The sequence below is a fragment of the Mycetomoellerius zeteki genome, unplaced genomic scaffold, assembly GCF_001594055.1.
Source record: "Mycetomoellerius zeteki isolate Tzet28-1 unplaced genomic scaffold, Tzet1.0 scaffold5, whole genome shotgun sequence".
Classification (NCBI taxonomy): Eukaryota; Metazoa; Arthropoda; class Insecta; order Hymenoptera; family Formicidae; genus Mycetomoellerius; species Mycetomoellerius zeteki.
The window spans coordinates 461,510-483,980 of NW_017257500.1; the positions used below are offsets into that span (position 1 = coordinate 461,510).

The following is a 22,471-nucleotide window of genomic DNA, read 5'->3' on the forward strand; positions in this document are numbered from 1 at the left end:
AAATTATAATAATAACGCTATCCTCAAAGAAAAATTGATACATTGTGTGTGTGTGTGTGCGTGTGCGCGCGCGCGTGTATGTGTGAAATAAATTACTAAAATTTATATTCTCATCGTTACGAAATCGTTGTCAGTTATATGCTTCAACTATTTAAAAATTAATTCAGAGTTAAATAAAAAACGGATTTTATACGATCTTATATAAGATCTTTACGTGCGAATATGAAGCGCATTGAAAATTTTTCTTACCTGATCTCCCACGCGTCTTTCGTCATTATGTCCGTCGTCCACGAAGTCTTAAAGTCCTGTTTTAATTTATCCAATTTCTTCAAATTATAATGTTGATCCTCTTGATGCACAAGAGTATCGATATATTGGTAAATCTCTATTATCTTCTCGTTAAAGGCGGTCCAATTAAATTCCTTCCGCCTGTAGGTGGCTTCCTCGTTTTCAATGTTGGTCATGTTCAATTCCAGATTCCTTTGAACAATTTTGGATAGATAGCACGTCAATTCCTTCAGAATCGTACTGTTCGATTCCTTAGGAAAATTTAGCAGTTCCGGCGAATTCGATTCCGTGCAGTACGCTCGCGTGAAATTAGAATATTCCAGGATCTGCAACGTCTGTTTAACGAAGATCGTATTGAAATGTTAAAATCTAACGGTACACAATCGATTATATTATGCAAAATCTAAAGACCAAAATAAGATTGAATTGTATTTTAAACCTTTTTCTTATCCGTGGTGGTAAGATAAAACGTTTCGATTAACTCAGCTTCGTGTTGGCGCACTTCCTCGATCCAACTGGTAGGATTACTTCGTATATCTTGCAAAATTGTTTCAGCTAAAAAATCCATATTTTCCAGATCTGGCTTGACGGATATGTACGATACACTGCGAAGTCCCAGCATCTTTGCTATGCTCAGATGAATTCCCAAGCTAAAGAAAGAAACGTTAATGCACAAAATTAAAATATTTTATAATTTTTAATTTGAATAAATATACAAATATCTACATAAGTAAAATTTATATTGCTTGAGGTTTTTATTCGTTCTTTCCTTACTCACATATCTAATCTTCCTTGATGTTGCATTTCGTTGAAAGTATTTTTCCATTCGTCGCTGATTTGAAAAATGCTCCAGTTTAAATACTTTACTTTTCGCGTATTCAGATAAGTCACGAATCTTTTGACAGTTTTCACAACAGATGTTAAGTTTGCATTTTCGATCTTGACTGGTCGTTTGAATGCCATGGTGACCATGGTCGATAAAGTATTCGTTACCTGAAAAATGTGGTTTCTTTAATTATAAAATTAAAACACAAGTTATTATTTAATTGTCAATCAATTGTTATACATACAATTTTCCCATATTTCTCGAACTCAAAACTGCTATAGATGTCAGTAATGAATTTTCTTCCTTCACTATCACAGAATAATTCATTTATTTCACTAGATTTATCTTGAAATTCAATGTAATTGAAGAATATCTCTTTCATTGTGTCCTCTTGGCAAAATACTTCATCAGGTTTTTTTTCTCTTAAATGATCTACGAGACGCTGTAAGAAAAGTTTAGAAAAGCTTAATTTTATTAGCCTAATTTAAAAATAATCGTCATTAAATTGTTTAAAGGAAAATACAATAATATTGTAACATATCGTATAATAAATATAACAAACCTCCACAAGATCTAATCGCGATAAAGCACGAATAATCGTTCTGTATACAGTAGGTTGAAGATTTGTCAGTATCTTTTGGACCAAATTTTCATGTTTTTCAGAGATCTCGTATAATCTTCTCAAAGTATCTTCATGAAGAATAGCAACGTGATGAGTCATTTGCACAATATTATCTATCAACGATATCATATATGTAATTGAATTTACTATATTTTCGGAAAAGAAGTCTTTGAGTCCATCGAAAATTTCGGCAGCTCTGAAAATTAAAAATTAATATTACGGACAGTTAGATATTAGTAATTTATTTTTATGTCTAGAAAAAGTACTTACAATTTAAAATTATCTGCGTGGCGATTCAACAGTTTATTAGTGAGCTTCATACCATCCTGCAGGATCAGAAAGGATATATCTAATATCTGCGTGATATTTTCATAATTATCTGGACTCGAGGAGAAAGTCGATATTGCTCCGCGCAACCGATTTATCACGGTGAAGAAGTCATCCGTGGAATTGACTTCGTGGTTTTTCAAAACTTCCTTCACTATTTTCAGAAGTTTGTTTATTTTCAAAAATCCGCTCCGAGCGATCGGCCAATCTCGTTCGTATGCAAATATGGGATCAAGAACAACGAGGGCTTTATTAATACTGAAATTAAAGCGCCACGTTTATATTTTTTGAGAACTGCTAATATGACTTCAAGAGATTTAATTGAGAACTTGAAAAAATGGGTTTAGAGAAACGAAACATTAAAAATCGACTCACAAGTTTAAATCAATTTCTTTGAAGGTTACATTTTGAAAGGCCAAAATTATCTTCGGCAGCCATTCACGGATCCTCAAATACTCGGGTATGTATTTCTTGGCTGTTTTTAAATCGAGGATGGTTTCTGCTGCTCGTTTCAAATCCTGGAAGAAATTGTAATCGCGAAATTTCGCCATCGCGCGATCGACCATCTCTAGTAAACCAGTAAAATCCAGGTGTTTTGAAAGATTCTCCAAAATATCAGGGATTGCTAACGGATCGATGTTACAAAGAATATTCGAGATCTCCGTAATATCCTCCTCTTTGGATGGAATCAAATATTTCTTTAGGCTTTCCGGGGAACAAATGACGCCGTCGATATTAGTCGAACCAAAAGTTTGGATTAACTACACAGTTAAAAAAATTTATGTTATATATTTAGCGTATTTTACGTATCATATAATTATGTTAGGAAGTAACGCAAACATTTTATTATATGTAAAAAATGAAAATAAAATATAACACTGATATAATTTGTAAGCAAATTGTAAAAATAACTTCTTCAGTAAAATTAACATTTATAATTGACACATTTTATTCCTTTGTCTTAGAATTTACGTGCTAATATATAATTGTTTAGACACATACTTGTTTATGCAAGATTAATAAAAATAACTAGGTGTGAAAGAAATTACTAGGTGTCTCGAATTAATTAAGAACACATCTGTTTAAACAGATATTTAATTACTTACATATATTAATTTGACGGATGACTCAAATAAACCATCGATTAAACCATCTCTTGCTTTCGGCATATGAGATCTGAGTAAATTCTTAATTTGGTCGTGATTGTTGAACAAGTCGCCTAAACGGATTCCCCTATCTGTCAACATATTCAGATATTTAATTGTTCAAGTATTAGGCTAAATTTCAGCTCATTTTTAATGTAATCGTACCAAAAATCGCCTTAATCTCCGGTTTGGTAAGTACTTGCGCCATCGATTTCAAGAGTTGAATACTCTGCGGCAACGTTTCCACAGCGGAGATAATTGTTTTATTATTGAGCATCGGTTGTAGTTCCACGACTAAAGGACCTAAACTATTATTGTGAAGAGAGAAAAAAGAAAGAATGAGCATTTCTGAATTTTAACGAATTAACGATACAGTCGTCAGAGTAAAAACTAACGTGGCGTTTTTATACGTGGGTATTTTCTCGTATTCCGACAGCGGATCGCAGGGATTTCCGACACTGCATATGTAACTCTGCATGAAAGGCAGAAGGCCGTCTTGCGGCATCGATCTCGCAGGAAACTGACATGTCGGATGATACTCTGGATCGTCATTATCGCGCAATGTGAAGAGAATCATAAAAATCACTATTGGCCAGAAAAAAATTAGGGCCAAAATTCCCTGAAATTATATTAAATGATTTATATAGATAGATCTATTTAATAAAACGTAAAGCAAATATCGCTTTTTCGTTTCAAAAATAACATAACTGAAAAAAAAACTAAACTTCTTAGAAAAGGGAAAAAATCATTTTTTAACTTGATAAAAGATTATTGACTAATCAAATAATATTGACAGAAAAATTATATTCTTAACAAGATCAAATATCATTGTTATCATTTCTGTTTTGCAACCCTTAAAAACTATCTTTTTTTAAATTGTAATAATCTTAATGATATTTTTTAAATTCTTTTTATGTTGTAACGATTTTGATGATTTTTTGGAATAAAGTTAGTTTACTTTTAACTAATAGGCTAATGTTTATTTAATTTATTAACGATAATAATTCGAAAATCACGTTTTTCTGATTGTCACTTTTGAAGTAATGGAGCGATATATCTCGTTACATCGGCTAACTTACTGGTTGTCGCTTTCGAATGATGTAGTTCTTCCAAAGAAGAAGCCCGAGCTGATCGACCCTCATTTTTAACTGTGATATTTAACGCTGTAAATTGTTTCGAGATTTTAATAAATTAAACAAGCTGATTTGTAATTAAATGTAACACAAATAATGAACTAATTTAATTTTTAAATATGAAAGATTGAACAATTGAACTTTAATATAATATCTTTTCTATATTCAATTTTACAAAATTACTTATTTATAAATATACAATCGTTTTGTTCATGCGATTCCACGGATTCCTACACGTTTAAAATCTATCTCAATGACCTTACAAGTAATGAACTACTACCAGTTATGTACACCGATTATCTAAATAACTCGAAAGAAATAATAATATACTCGGTTTGTGCTGATTCGTACAAACTTTTCCACCTAGCATAAAGTAAGCACAATAGATAAAATAATAGATATAAACAATATTGATATAACAAACGATAATAATTTGAATATAAAAGAATCTCGATATTTGAAAAAAATCGATGTTCGGATAACTGGATCTCTGTTACATAGATAAAATATTATTGCAATTTAATAAGTATCTCCAATATTATTTGCATTTTATAAATTGAGACATTTTTCGTGCAAATCCATTTTCATTAGAAAAAAAAATCATTCAAAATCGCAACAATATTTTGCAGGCACTTACGAGTCTCGCGATGAGATCTCGCGCTTATAAAACTATATTGAAAACCTCTGTGCGATACAATGGAAAGTTTCGCGAGCTCGCGTGCGACCGTGCCGTACACTTTTGCTGTCTAAGAGTACTCGAAATGTGTGGAATTTACTTGAACCGAGTACACTTAGAAAAATGCTGCTGGTGAATGGTGACCTATCAGAAAATTTTATCGTCGCATGAAGAAACAGCTGAAAATTTCTCACCGCTGACTGGCGGAGTTGCACATTCACATCTTACGTATCCATTACTAAGCAGCGCAATCATGCGAGTAGCACCGGCGAATCCACTTTCATTGCAAATTCAGGCTTAGGGATACGTGGGATATAAGTAGAACTCCAAAATTGTTCCGTTACATAAAGAGCAATACAAACGAAAACGACTAACAACCGTTAAAACATATCCGTGCGATATCCGTACAAATATTTTATTCCAATATATTCGCGTTACGAAACAAAATATATTGTTTATGCGTATTTTATCTTCTCATCATAATGATATCACGCTGAGAGGATAAAATACACATAAATAATATACACTATTAAATATTCATATTGTTAAATTATATCTGATTTGAGTTATTTTTTATTATTTTTATAAGTCGCCACTGTGCCCTTTCTCGATTATATATTAATTTAACTAAAACAATGGAATTAAACGATTTAACTCAAGAAAATTAAATATGAATAAAATTTATTATTTATTAAGTGCGTACGTTAATATTTATGTGCGTGCGTGCGTGCGTGCGCGCGCGTGTGTGTGTGTGTGTGTGTGTGTGGACGTTGTTTACTTTAAAAATAACAAAATATTATTTTTAACTCAAAGGATTGGATTGTTCCTTTCATATCTGATCAGTAATTACTTATATTATGATACGGATGTGACATTTTACAATTTTGTAAGACAAAAATTCTAGTTTCACCGTGTATCTTTTCGCTTAAACAGCCATGTCTGCGACTGCTCCAGCAACACTACTGTTTGGTTCCACTTCGGGGAAAGCATCCGATATTTCAATATGACCTGTGAATTGTCTATTGTCCTATCGTGGCCGGAGATCCGCTCTACCGATCGTCCCATCTAGCACACGATCCAAACTCGACTAGTCCTATTTGTCAAACTTTGAATACCTGACTGAATTTCACGCTCTCTTCTGAGCCCCTCAGGTATAAGGGTCTATGTTCCACGAAATCCGCATTAACCCTTTAATGCACACCATTGTCATTCGTGTCTTGTGTATTTCTTTTCTTTGAAATATCAAGGATATCAAGAAATTAGTTATAATATTTATTTCTGATTTTTTTAAATGAATATACAACTTTAAATACTTTAACATGTTAAGGTATATATAAAAATTAATTAACAATTTTTGTATACTTGTAAAAGTAATGAAAATTAATATGAAACATGAACGATAATGTATAGTAAAAGATCAAAAAATCATCATATGTATTAAGTAGGTTCATTATCCGAATACATTTATTTTCTCATAAATAAAGATTGTTATTGCGCGAGGCAATTGCAAAATTTAATAACGTATTGCAACGCACGCTATCGTCACTTCATCAGTTGAAGAGTTCAAACCTAATTACATTAATTCAAAAAAATAACATTTCACAAACGTTACAGAAGCAGCGCCTTGCGAAAATGGGAGGGTAAAATTTACGTTCATCTGCCGATATCGAAAATGGAATGTTTGCATTGCGAAATTCAACGAATACATATATACACGAGCAGCGTAACTAATTTGCGTGTCCATCGATGCAGCTGCAGCCGGAAATGCGTACTGTTCTGTCGCGTGCTGCACCGACGACAGGATGCATTATAGAGATATGGAGCAGTGAACCGAGCGGTGGTTCTCGTGCAAGGATAAAATGCGTATCAGAAATAAATGTCCTGTCTGCATCAATCTCCTTCCGGGGAGAAATTACAAATGCAAAGCAACGTGCGCAAAGGCTAGAAGAATTACGAGGGTCATTTATTTCCGGTTATTAGCCGCAATTAGTTTCAGTTCATAAATCTGTTATAAAATTATTAAAACGTAGTATGTATTAATAATAGTATAGAATGCTTCAAATGAGTTTGCATGGCAAAAAAAGAATCATATTGAATAAAAGAGATTAGCATAAATATTGTTTCTTTTTCATTAAGATTTCTTATTATATAATTAGGCATAAACAATTAAATAATTGGAATAATTTGGCGTAAACTACAGAAATTTTTATGAAATTGCAAACGGCGAACGGAGGCAATTAAATCTAATGTCGCGTTTTATTAAAGGAATTTTTGCAGATTTTTTCTTCTTAATCGCATGACCTCCAAATTAATCAGCATTCACAGTCGCGTATATGACGACTGGTCATTCATATACGATTACATGAGTCCCTCATGAGATAACGAAGATCCGTAGTAATTATTGATTTGCTAACCCTGTGAAAGAATATGTCATTAACGTAATCGTAGACGATGCGGCTGCACTTACGAAGAACTATCGTGTAATACGAAAATACAACCGTGCGTTGTTTCAAATATTCTACAATACAATTTGCATCTCATACATTGTACCCAATGTAAATTGTAAAACAATTATATAGTTGGAAGATTTGTATTAAATTTAATACATTTCATGTGTCCCAAACGATTCATTCCAATTTTTGTGTTAATTTAACACGAAAAGATGAATAAGTTGATGTAATATAAATATTTTTTATATTACTCTTTAATAAAAGAATTAATATAAAAATGTAACACAATTTATAAGCAATCATATTTTTTCATTAAAATTGACATTTACAATGTGCTAAATTAACATGTTTTTAATAAATTTATAATATATTAAATACGCATATTATTATAATACGCATAATATTATATATAATATGTTAATTACGCATTTTATTTATTTATCTTAGAATTCATATATATATATATTTAAAAAAAATATTATTTTCATATTATTTGTTCACTTGCTCAGAAATTGTTATTTTAATATTAATTATAAGAAATATTCAATATCAATTTAACACAAAATATACAAACAACATAATCACATAATGTTAACTCGACATTTGGACATGTTAAAAATTCGACACAAAATTTTAACAAGGACTTGACACCGTTTCTAACACAAATACAAAATATTTTTACTGCATTAAAGAGGTAATTTGTCGGAAAGGAAAATATAAAAAGGAAATATGTGTTACTATAGTATTTATCATTTTTCTCGACTGAATTATTCAATGGAAAAAAAACTTATTTCACGTTTCTTACTTATTCTATCATGAAGGAATCACCCCCTCCTCTCTCTCTCTCTCTCTCTCTCTCTCTCTCTCTCTCTCTCTCTCTCTCTCTCTCTCTCTCTCTCTCTCTCTCTCTGTCGTAAAGATGATCACGATTTACTCAACACTCTGTATATTACATATGAACAAATAATATCTTGCTGCTAATGGAACACAAATACAGACATATTTGAGGAACACTTAGCAATGAGGTTCGATAGTATCGTCTTGAAAGTTTAAACAAATATATTATCAATAAGATCAAAATCGTGCACTATAAATTATCTATACAATGTGTTCTTGAAATCGCGCGCTTCCTCTAAAGCGTGGTTCTCAGATCGCGCTCTTTATCGTATCTTAAATCTTATCTTTGTAAAAGCAAAAAGATGTGATTCAACCCTGCTATCTATTTGAGTCTATTTGATCTAAAATGTAATTTATTTTCTTACTAATATTTTATTTAAAAACTTTTTTCTCTGATATTTGATGGCTTTATCTATTAATATAAGAGATCTTTTTTCTGTGAAAATTTCTGATTTTTTTATTATATTTTTTTGAGTTTTTTAAATATATTAATTCACAAGATACAATCATATAGTAAAAAACTAGTAGGATCAATAAATTCTAATAGATAGTAATCTAACAAATAATTCTAATAGACAATAAATGTATATTTCAAGTAAAAAATTTTCAAAGATTTTTTAAAAATTGACATTTTTAGAATTACTTATTCAAACATCCATCACGATATATTTCTTAACAATGATTCTTTAGATCCAATAACTATTATGAATATTTGAGTAAATAATTTCAAAAATGTCTATTTTTAAAAAGAGTTTTCAAACTTTTAATCTAGAATGTAGTTCTTTCAAAACTCGATTAAGTTCGTCTAAATTCATCGAAGTATCTATCAAGAATGGTTAAGATGCACTTATAGCATTTGGCACACTTATGTTTGATGAGAAATGTATTATTCACCCGCGTTTCCTTTGTAGATAAACTTATAGTCACATAACAGAGTGGAACGAAATTATGATCTCTCACAAAATGTGTTGGTAATGAAACAAAATGATATTAATTTGCACAGTTTATATCGACTATAATCATCCTAAAATCGTAATATGAGTTCTTTTGGCATTTCATTCAGTGACCGTGAATCACGAGTCGGTTATGTGAGCGAACTTCTGGTTCTGTGGAAAGTCGAGTAAAAAACGAGCATTCCCCCCCCGGTCCAAAGCTTCGTTTATTAACACTCCACGAACAACGTACACTTTCACTGGTTCCGTGTACAGTTATGCGATTACGGTCGCGGTTACGACGCCCGAATAAACCTGAATCATTTCGTAACAATCGCCGCGTTCGACACACACACACACACACACACACGCGCGCGCGCGCGCGCGCGTGTTGACTAACAATTAATAACACCTTTTTTATGTGTGCATTTGAATAAAATTGCACTAATAGATCAAAGTGCCTCACCAATGGCGATTAAAGTTCATCACTCATCACTACCACAACTGTGTAAAAATAATCAAACACAAAAAAGACATTAATCATGATTTTTCAATATCATTGTTTTCTTGACTGATAGTAACGATCGTATGATCGTTGATTATGCATTGTCAATTATTAAGCGAAATAATCGACAGATAGTAATAAGACTTTATCCGACTAGAAAAACGAGATGTCCACGCAATTACAATAAATTAAATCAATATGAATTGAAAAATCTAAAAACTAATTTTTATGTCAAATTAAACGAGCGTCAATGAGTGCGGTTGCAACAATGAGTTCCATCGAGCGCACGCTTCTTCTCATATTTTCAGGTGAAAATTCACGATCTGATTATTAATATGCGGTGCGGCCTGTCGTCCGAATGCGAGAGTCGTTGGCACGTAATTATTATACGCAGCAGTGAGCATTGTTGCGACAATGCGACAACGTAACTGCAAGACGGTAACACAAGTTTCATTTCATAAATATTCTTTTATGCAAAACCGACACACAGATACCTCTCTTCAAAATACATTAGATATATTGATGTAATAAATGTCATTGATTGATAACAAAATACTTTAGAATTAATAGAAATATGTTTAAAGTTCCAGTCTCTTCTCACTGCAGCTTGGATTGTAACATTAGAGGCGAGAAAAAAACACAAAGAAAATTCTTGCAAGTTGTGTTAATTCTTGGTACACATGATGATTTTCCAACCCTTTGTTAGATTCACACGATGTCATTAATGTCTCGGGTTAATTTTTTTTACTTTTTTACTAATATAAAAAAATTATTAAGTTCTTACATAGAATAAAATGAGGTAATTTGGATAGAAATTTTCAAATTGTATAACAGATTGAGGTAACATAGTGTATTCAATCAAACATACAAAATATACGTTGTTAGTGCAGTAGTGTATGTTTGATACAATTTGAAAAATTTTGTTAATCTATCCAAATTATACTTTAACATTTTTAGATAGTAAATTTTCAACATTGCCTTAATTCGCATCGAATTTATATAGTTTGACAGTGGTGTGAAACACTTTTTCTTGAATTTCAATATGTTTTTATTTATTGACCATGTTTCTTATTGCATTTTAATTATTAACTTTACAATTGAAATAATTTATGACAATTATAATCATCCGTTACTTCATTGTGAGATTCCTAATCATTCACTATCATCCAGCCTTTCAACTGAAGAGATTGCGTTATAATGGATGAATGATTATCGCCTCACACGATTGCGATCGGATGGATATCAGTCTACTGTAATTATTTTTAGTTTGGATTGCAACTAATTTATATCAATCTACTGTAACAACTTTTGTTTTGCTGAAGAAGGCTAAAAGATTAGGCGTAACATGTACTAGTTAATTTCTAATTATTTGAAATAAAGCTTTTTCAAAGCAAAACTGCGCACCGCCAATTTCCCATTTGTCAATTGTTTCTTTAGATAGTATTTGTAAGGTTGTGTATTAAAAGAATTGTATATAAATGTTAACTAATTTCTTGGTGCATCTAGTATTTCAAAGAAAAGAAATGCATGTAACACAAATGATTCAATCGTGTATATTATAAAGGTAAAAATGTAAGTACTTTTTAATAAAACAACACATTTGCAATCGACAGAATAGATTTATAAAATATCAATAAATAACCAATAAATAACTATATATTTAAAACTGAAATGTGCCTAACCAGAAAACGAAACAAGTTGTATGATAACCATTGATGAGATAAATATAATTTTATTCTATTCAAAAATAAAAGAAGAGTTTTCGGTATATTTTACAAGTGTACTTTATCAAATGATATTTATTCATGGAAAAATTTCTGTTTTAATATATTTTGCAAGAATTTTTGTTGTTGTGTTTTGTTGTTTTTTTTTTGATGTTATCAATCTGAAGATTGGTGATGAATGGACAGATACCTTAAAAATGACATCTTTTAAAGACGATGAAAGAAAGCTGAAACTTTAATGTCAAAATGTCAAACTGATTCGAAAAATATCACTTTCAATTTCATTCTTGTTTAACTATTATCTTGCGCATGTATTTCACAATACGAATACCAGCCTACTTTTAATTTCCACATAGGGTAAGGTTGCCGAAATCGCATCACTTTTTATTTAAAGGCTCATAACTCAGAAATTATAAAAAATATTCTTAAGTTTTTTACAGCATAATAAACTGTACCCTTTTCCTATTCTTATGTAATTTTTTCATAATTTTTTTGCACTATTATAACATTTTAAATGAAGATTTTTTTTTCAGTATAATACTATACGATGTTGGCAACGAGAAAATCCGTTGCTTAAATTGCACGATACTAATATTTCTCATTTAAAACATTATAATAATGCAAAAAATTTAAAAATTACACAAGAAAAGGAAAAATTGTATTTTATTATGCTGTTAAAAACTTAAGAATATATTTTACATAATTTCTGAAATATGATAATTTCAAGAAGGAATTTAAGGAGTTTCTATTATATGTGAAACAAAATATATAAACATTTCATAGGTTTACAATATACATTTTTACATAATAATAAATGGAATAAAAATGTAAGAAATGTAAAAATATTAGGCAACGTGCGATTTAGAAGATCAGATTGCGATGCAATTTAGGAAATTATATCATGGTGCAATTTAGAAAATTAGGACATATATTTAAAACTTTTATTTATTTAATTTATAAACAAAAATGTAAAGCAAACTTTAATCCTATTAATTTAATTTTAATAATATGCTAATCACGACAAAAGACTTAGGCTATTTAACTTATATTTTCTATAATTCTGTTATGAAATACGTTGCAAAATAGAAACGCTATCACGTTTTTTTTTATTTGCGTAAATAATACTCCCATTTTGCTTTATGTTACGAATGTAATGGAATAGCATTGCAGTACCATACACTGTTCTTAAATAACCCATAAGTAAGTATGTAAACACAATGATTGAATTTTTAAGCAAGATAGTGTGATTTAGGAGCCGATTTCGGCAACTTTACTCTAAGATTTTGAAATCAAACATTCAAAGTTCGAGGCCGTTATCAAGTATTACAGGATAATTATGATGAAACTGAACTTTCTCTGTTGTGTCGAGCGATTAATTCACAGTAAAGTGTGAAATCTTCTCGAATTGGATGTTTTGACGTAGTATGTACAAGACTAAACTAACGGGAGCACATATACAGGATGTTTTATAATATGTGGACTTCGGAAATGAATTCAAGACACAAAAATAATCCAAAAAGTTTATGTAAACATTCGTATTATCTGACCGAATTACAGACATTTTCATGTTTCATTATAATTCTCGTTACAAACAGGACTAATATATAACGAAAAAAGATTAATAATTATCAAATGTTGAGTAAAATAATTCTATCAAATGTTTGATTAATATAATGAAAAATAATTTTAATAAAGTATCTTTTAAGATCGTAAGAGGAATACACAACAAATAGATAATAAAGGCCTTAAATGGTTAAGCTGGATTTAATGCTTAAATAATTTGATAAATTTATACACTGTATGTAGGTATGTCCTACTAACTGCGCGCCGCGAATTTAATTTTCCGTAACAGAACTTCAGTAGTAATATCACAAATTAAATTAATAAGTAATTTAAAAATATTTGTGTTCATATCTTAATAATTTGATGCTGATAAGCATCTTAAAACCTGTAAATAATTTTACTTTTCTAAATATTTAATAAGTATTACTAAAAACTGTTGATTAAATTATTATGTTTGGTACAATACTAACAAATATTTAGGAAATTAAAATTATTTTTAATTGTATTACCTAAACATTTTATTAGAATTATTTCAATCAACATTTGGTAGTTATTACCAGACTCTTTTTTTAGTATAACATTCACACATTTCTGTCTTTAATTAATAGTAAACATCTAAACGTAAATCGCGATAGTAAACATCTGGATAGAATCAGCTAGGATAATTCTATTTGTAATGAAAGTTAATGAAATACTGCTTGTAACTCGGAAACAAAATTACAGATAGGACAAGTGTTTACTTATATGAACTTATCGTGTTAAATTTATTTCTGAACTATGCTCACTTGTTATGAAACACGTATAAAGGATCGTGTAAAAGATCGAACGTATAATTTGAAATTAGCATGACATGAAATTATATAAACCAGACTTATGAATATATTATAATTAAGTGTGTCACCGGTGAGGATGAAACGATATTAACACGTTATTGCATTAAATTTCCATGGCGTTTTATCGAGACGTGTGAAAAGCATATAAAACCGAAACCATATGTGCGAAATGAAAATACACAAGAAAGATCTTTGTTTGAATCTGTGGATACATGCATTAAACGTCGAAAATTTACCGACAAGGCTGTAAGAAGATCAAAAGATTAAGTATCGGGATGACGTCATTGAGTTTTTAAACGCATTAAAAAAGTATCGAGTGTGTGCAATAAATTCTCTATCTCTCTTTCTTATTTTACTAATCTTTAGTCATCTTCCTTCTTGCGCAAACAATAGACTTCCAAACTGCTATTAACAATAATAGTCTAATAATAATGTGATGAAGAATGAAGTATGTACAAAGAGTGATTTAAAATTCTAAGTGATTAAACTGCAGTACTCCACACAACGTCACCACGTTATCTCACAAGGAGCAAAGAAATAAGTTCACGGTCACTAATAAAGTAACGTAAAATATGAGATACTCGAGGCTCTTGATGTAAAATATAACATTTGTTAAATAATATTTCTTAAGTCCAAAAAATGATGGATCACATCTGAGAGAGAAGAATAAAATGTGAAGAATGTGAGTGAATTTTTTACGAGCGTGCAATTTTAATGACACGAGAATTATAAATCACTATGGAAGACATAGATCGATCGAAAGAAGTCTGTGTCTCGTATGAATGCGGGGATAATTAATCTGGGAAATGAACCGCGAGATGAGGAAGAAATCGTTCACGACGAGAAAGAAATTCATTGAGTGTTGTTAATTGTCCTTCAATATTTAGCCTGCAGTACCTGCACCGGAGAAAGGGTCTGGTTGAAAATGAACAAATCATACTTTTCTAGTTAAATCTATTTAATTTCTAATTGAGATAACCAGAATTCTGATATGATCAGAATCTTCTGGTTGAACCTATAATTCTAATTGATATAACCAGAATTCTTATATTGATATGATCAGAATTTTCTGGTTGAATGTATTCTAGTTGAGATAATCAGAATTCTGATTGATACGATCAGAATCTTCGAGTGTGTTCATTTTCAACCAGAAATTTTTTTCAGTATACGTTTGACAGATGTAAACTCGGATCCCACGGCGTGCACATGCATCACGTGTGAATAGCAAACGCCTTTACAGCGCGGAAGTTCAGGGTCGCGTGTAACCACACAAAGTAAGACCACGAAGACTCGAGGAAGAAGTGCATCGTCGCTTTTCTCGGAAACGTCGGGTGATCGCTTTGCCGGCAGCCGGTCGAGTAAGTTTCCCGATCTCTTGAGAAGAATCCTCAAAGAAGGAGCACAATGCGAGAGAGGAATCCTTCCGTTACAATGATTCGTCGTAAAGTTTACTCGCGCTTTTCCGCGACAAGAACGAGTGCGAGAGAGCACAATGCCTATGAGTAAGACCAGTTCTGTGAATTTATTAAAAACGAGAGACGTGAATATGTAACACGCGTTTTCCAAATCAACATTCGGAAACGATGAAGTACAGATTGTTATAGTGACAGATTGCTTGTTGACAAGATTGGAAACGATACGATTCTTTCGCAAGGACACTAATTGCTCGCATGAATCATTACTCGATAAATATCTAATATTATGTATACATAATTTTTCTCTGTATGTATACCTTAGAAATCTTAAGGTCATAACATAATTTGAATACCACTGTTTATTAACACGAAATGCGAGATATTCTTCAGAGATAGCAATTATCTTTATCTTATATTAATTTTCCTACAAGTAATGATATAAAACAATAGTTTGTGATGGCAGAATCTCAATTCTACTGTACTGTCCATGACTGTTGTCAACTCTCATAGCTTCGTAATCATTGTCATTACCGATTAACAATTCAAATCATTGATTATATTTATAATCCGTGATTAATGTATGTTAAAAGTAAAAAATACCGTGTATAATCGTCAAGCAAAAACTGAATCAACCGTAATTGCATATTATGAAAGCTTTCAGGAACGGCAATTTCCAACAACTATAAATATATCATAAAGTTATAAATTTCCGTATTTCTCTTTTTCTCTTTGTTTCTCGATAAATACGCTCAAGAATAAATTACATTACTTACAGCCTTGAAAGGATCTTGCTTCTTCGTTTCGATCAGCGACGCAAAACTCATACAGATAAAATCTATAAGAAGCCTAAACACCGGTGTATACGATTTATTTTTATTAAACGGCGCGATCGAGCAGATTGCATAAATCATGAACAATCGCGTGATCGCGCAGCACAGATCACGATCAACGATCTCTACAGAGTTCGTGAACCCTTTCGGAGCACATCGTGCGCGCGCGCGCGCGCACGAACCCTTCGAATAATGGAGAACTGGAGAACAACTCGCTTGCGGACGGAATGCACCGAGAGGATGGTATCGGTAAATTGCCCGTTACGATCAGCGGCGCAAAACTCACACAGATCGACGAACGAAAGCGAACTTGTCCCGCGGTTTGTTTTCTTGTTTCGCGTTTTTCCCATCTAACTCTTCTCTCGGCGGCGCGGCGGCAACGGCTGCGGCCGGTAGAGATGATGACCAACGTTCATGCAGACTTGAACGACGGTCGGGAGACGACTGTTACCACTACCATGATCCACGACCACGTGGACCTTCGAGGTACCACACACCATCTCGTCTGTCGGCGTGTGCGTAACTTGCACACAAGACGAGTATGTATATAGGCAAACTCAAGAGCGAGCGTGCAAACGGATCGTGAATCGTTTGATCGATCGATCAAGATCGCGCGAAGCAGTCAGAGAAAATGTAAAGATACAAAATTGAAGAAGAAAAATGAGTTTCTTTATTAATAATAAACTTTGTACAATTAATGTTGTCTCTATCTTCTTCCTAATGATTGCAATAACCTGATCGATAATATAATTAATAATGTTTCTCATCCCGAGAGAATATTTTATTTCTAACAACTTGCAGAAATCTGATCAATCTGGGTATAGCATATATATATATATATATAATAATTAATTGCTTCTTGACAAATATACAGAAACATTTCTCAGGCTGCCGATTACAAAAAAACTTATCTATGCTTGTTGATATATATGCGGAAATTTACTCGATAATAACATAGTTATTCGTGGAGGAGTAAAACGAACAGATAACGTCGTGATTTTTCGAACACACGTACTTCGATACGTGCACGGAATCGTACGAGAAATCACGAATTCTCGTGAGAAAAATGGCGAATTCTACATTCCAATCTCCTATGGAGTACTCACAGCGGCAGTATTCTCAATATCAATTTATCTCGTTTAATCTATACACAGGTTTTATACTAAGTACTCTAAAAGATTTTAAAGGATGATTTCTCATTTTATAAAAACTTTACTGACCATATGTTCGAAACGTCTTAGTTTCCAAAGATAAAGAGAGTCAAAGTTGAAGGAAAAATTTTATTTTTATCAAAAATTTCAAAAACTACTCGAGTTATTTTAACGACACTTTAAAATTTATTTTAACGGAAAAAAAACAAAATTTTTCCTTCAACTTTGACTCTCTTTATCTTTGGAAACTAAGACGTTTCGAACACCCTGCATCTTTGAAATTTAATCTTTTCGGGCACATGTGTGGCCATACGAAGTTTTCGTCTTGAATTTGTGTGAGAAATCGCCCCTTAAAATTTTTTAAAGTACTTGTATGATTATTTTGATGGTTCAACAAAATTATTTTTAAATCAACAAATTAAAAATTTTTTAACTTATATTTTAGCAAAATTGTTCTTTTCATGAGGACATCAGAGTAGCCTAACACAATAATTTGAATAAATTAACACCCTGATCCTAAAAATATATTGCTATGTATTCGGTTTGTTAAACCTGTCTGATTGATGCGACGGACAAGCTACGAAGAAAAATATTCGGTTCACCAAGAACGCGCGATAGCACGATCTATTTATCAAACAATCGTGAAGGTCAGCGGCGGGATCGATCAACTGACCTTTCGATTGACTAAAGACTACTATGGTAATAGCGATTTCCATCGTTGATTGTCCGGTTACTCAATGATAATTTAGAATTTTTAACCCGCAACTTATTGATTTGATATTTTAATGTAACTGCAGAAAAGACGCCGAGGCCTTTTCACAAAAAAAAAAAAAAAAGAAAAACCATTACACTGTGTGTCTGATAGAAATTTTTGGTACTAAGGCATAGCACTTTCATGAATAATTAATTACATCGTCAGAATAAAGTTGAATTAATTACGACAGTAATTATATGCATAATGCGTGATATGCATAATACAGAAATCTCATTGTGGCATAATATGATCGTTTGAAGATTCATAAACCATATCATTTTGTAGCTTGTATTACACGAACGTGCACGCCGTTAATTAAATTACAATTTCACAAACAGATATTTTTTATATACCGGAGTTAGCGCAAGCAAGATAAATACAATCATTTAGATTTCTTTGGCAATAACATAATACACTTCTCTTTCACTCTCTCTTTTTCTCTTTCTCGCTTTTTTCTAGTTCTTACAATTCCAAGAATAATTATTTTATATCACTTCCTCAGAAATGGTATACGTTATTGCCATAGGATGTTCGTTCTTGTGTAATTCCGCTGCGTCATTGCCTTGTTACCTCCAAGACAGAAGAAAAGCGTATAAAAAGAAAGACTTTTAAAATTAAAGCGTAACTTCCGGTGTAATTTATTAGTAAAGGCCATCACACGTAAAAAAGTTTTAGTCGCAATCATAAGATCGTAAGTAATATCGACCAATCATGATTGAGAATTCTAAAATGTAAAACTGTAGGGGAGACCGGGTCTCGTTGGCACAGTTTTCACAATTTTGGCATTAGATTTTTTAAACAATTAACTATTATGATTAAGATACATCAATGTGATAGAGAGAATTTTTCTCTACATTTTCATACTAATAATAGTTCTATACACTGCATACTTTCTTTGTAATAAATGAAATACGAACATGCTGCATTGTAGTTAACTTGCCCCACTATATGGGATAAATTGGTACATATCACAGTATAAATTGCCTTTGTGATAAATTCTATATTAAATTAACTAAAACGTAATAGAAAAGTAATAGAAATAAAAATTAAAGAGTAGATATATACTTCTTAGTAATAATTGTATCTTTTAAAGTTATTTTGTAATCGTCAAACAGCAAAATGTCATTACTGAAAAACATATAAATATAAATTATTTTAGTTCTACCTCATTTTAATACAGAAATATTAAATATAAAGTGTTTTGTCAGAGTTAAATTGTAAATGAATGTTCACATGCGGTACAATAAGTCAACCTAACCTTTCCTTATGATATGAGCCAAAGTAACCCATTCCTACGCACGTCTGATTTTGACCATTTTATTTTAATAAATTACTATTGTTACTCAAAATAACGTGTTGTGTACTGACAAACACTTTTCTTTTAACTAATAATACATCATTTAGATTTGTTTCCTCAAGCCGAAGGACATTAATATGAAATTATGAAATGATCAAAAATTTACTTGCCTGCTCTTGAATTAGATTTTTTTCTTTTTCTATTGTAATACTTGTTTAATTTAAGTGAAACTTAGGGAGAAGTACCTATGTTATAAAAGTGATATTTTGCAGTAACTTTTCCATTGTTTCTTTTGCCACAAATAGAACGCAATGCCAACTTACCTCTTGTACCAACGAGACCCGGTCTCCCCTACTTTTGACTGTGATTGGTCGATTCGTTTACTTTATGGTTACGACTAAATTTTTTTTATATACAATGACCTTAAGATAGGAGATAGGTAAATAAAAATCCGGTATTTAAAAGATTTCCTTAAGTCCACGTGTATATACTTCACTTTTAGATTTCTGCTTTTAAAATTAAAGTATAAGTACATCTCAAAACTGTTTCACATGTACTCCAGACCAAAAATTTGAAAATATTGACATTTTTGGAATTACTTATTCCTGTATACATAACAATATATTTTTTAACAATTCTTCAAATTTAATGATAGTTACTGGATCTAAAGAATTGTTATTTAAAAAACATATTGTTATAGATATTTTAATAAATAATTCCAAAAATGTCAATTTTTAAAGTGTTTTCAAACTTTTGGCCTTGAAGTGTATATATTTTAATGATTAAATTTTCGTTTGTGTACGTCATAGTAAAGAAATCTATGAAACTTGTAGTGAATTCAGTTGAGTGCACTAATGTGCACTGGTGCATATTAAAGCTGTATACTGATCTAATTTGAGTGAAATACAAATATCTCGAATACTAAAATGCTCAATACATATCTAACGAAACAGCACAATAAAATGTTTTGAGGATTTTGCATTTAATGCAAAACGTCAATTTTTTCATTAAAAATTTAATATATATTATATTTATATTAAATATACATTTTTACGTCGATATTTATGTTTAAAGAGTACATCAGTGCTCACTAATACGTCCAACTGAATTCACTATTAAAAATGTTTACAATAAATTTGACATATCGCTCCCTCATTTTAAAAGTGACACAATTAAAAAAACGTGATTTTTGAGTTATTATCTTGAATGAATTAAGTAAACATTACCCTATCGATCTCATCAAATATGAATTAACTAATTCATAAAAAATTGTCAAAATCGTCATAATTGAAAAAGAATGATTTTTTTAAGAAACGAAAATAACAATTAATTATGTTAAAAATATATTCTTTTTTGCCGATCTTGTTTGATTAATCACTAATTTTCTGTGAATTAAAAAAATGATTTGTTCTCTTTTCTAGGAAACTGAATTTTTTGATTTGTCACTTTTGAAATAAGAGAGATCTTCTATCTTTTTAACACACAAGAAGATCCCAGTGAACAGAACATCATCTTGGAATAATAGTCGCAAGGTTTTTTCCTTTCCACGAAAATTGTCAAATTGTTATAACAGGTTCCAAGAGATGAAGTTTTTATATTACTTTTAGAACTGAGAGAATATTGGGTTGGGCTGCGATGCATAATGCTTGAATAGATAGAACTCAGACTACCTGTGGCTAAATCATAAAAAGAATAAAGCAATTTCGCTTTTTAGAGACATCTAAAAATAGGGCTTTGGTATATTTAAAAAAATGGACAAAAAGATGGAAACTCGTTTGGCAAGAGCAGACTCGGACCGCATATCTCTCACATTTTGTCTAATAGAAATTGAGAAGTTGAAAGCAAAAAGAATTTTCGACGCACATCACGAAATATGCGCAGCTGTTTATATATATATATATGTCTACATGCACATATTACATGATAATCAATAATTGTTTATGTGCAAATTGGCATAACATTAATTATGATACCGTTAGGGAGCATCGCAAATATAATTTACTGGGCGATTAAGGCATCATTTGTCGCTTTGCAATAGCAGTCGCGAGGAGATGTAATATTTACAGTGTACGTGAAAATACTGCGAATAATAATTTTATTGATAATTAATAAGACAACGATAATCCGGCTATTGGAAGAAAATGGAATATACCAAAAAATATAAATTGTACGAAGAGTGCACGTTTCCATTAACGAATATTTCATTTATATAATTTTGTAAATTTTTTATTAACTTATGTAAAGTTACTTTATAATAAAATATCTGCTATTGAATTAATTTATTTGTATTATAATACTTAATGTAATTCTCATTATAATATTAATTTATTACTGAAAATAATTATATAACAAATAGGAATTAAAATGTCATGAAAAAGACATCATTTATGTATCAGTAATAAAAAATAGATTTCGCTTTTATGGATTAAAGTAACGAAACGATTGCTATAAATAATGATATGATATTATAAATGTATTACAATATATTATATTATTACTATTATTGAATGCATATTTTAAATTAATTAGAATACTTATTAACATCAATATTATTAAATTGCTTGAATATTGCTATCCCAGTTTGGTTTAAGATTACGTTTAAAGACTGAAAATGATTTCAGCGTGCGATTGTAGAACTGAATAGGTATATAAATTCACACTGAAATATTATTTAAGCAATAAGATCCAGCTGAAACCTCGATAAAGTCTTTTCGTTATCTACTTATGTATTCATTATCTACTTGTGTATTCACATTACGATCTTATGACACTTATTTGTTTAAATTAATTAGCTATATAGTGAATTTATCTGCGTGATTTACAAAGTAAAAAAAAATAGTGCACTGGAAAAAAAGTAGGGATCTTCGGATTGATTGTTAAAAATCGACTTTTTACAAAAACTTTTACAAAAATCGCTTAGAAATAGCCATCTTTGTTAAAAAAGAAGCGAGATCTCTTTACAAAGAGATCGGTTTAAAATATCCCCTTTTAATTATTAAAAATCAATTTTCGCAAAAAGATCGATTTAAAATCGTTATTATCGATAAAATCGATCTTTTGGAGATCAAACTTCAGAGATCAACTTCTTAGACACATTTCGCAG

The 22,471-nt window shown here is 30.9% G+C and overlaps 1 protein-coding gene across 1 annotated transcript in view; it reads right to left on the reverse strand.

Moving 5' to 3' along the window:
- ldd (lipid droplet defective) overlaps window positions 1-16,181 on the reverse strand; it is a 53,066-nt gene extending 36,885 nt beyond the window's left edge. Inside the window, 12 exon segments of the mRNA XM_018455648.1 lie at window positions 250-623; window positions 728-938; window positions 1,067-1,281; window positions 1,359-1,556; window positions 1,677-1,932; window positions 2,007-2,321; window positions 2,439-2,824; window positions 3,170-3,300; window positions 3,374-3,516; window positions 3,604-3,827; window positions 4,288-4,371; window positions 16,110-16,181. Of these exon segments, the coding sequence (XP_018311150.1) occupies window positions 250-623; window positions 728-938; window positions 1,067-1,281; window positions 1,359-1,556; window positions 1,677-1,932; window positions 2,007-2,321; window positions 2,439-2,824; window positions 3,170-3,300; window positions 3,374-3,516; window positions 3,604-3,827; window positions 4,288-4,350 (2,516 nt within the window). The 5' untranslated portion in view covers window positions 4,351-4,371; window positions 16,110-16,181.
- Window positions 16,182-22,471: the final 6,290 nt, after the last annotated feature.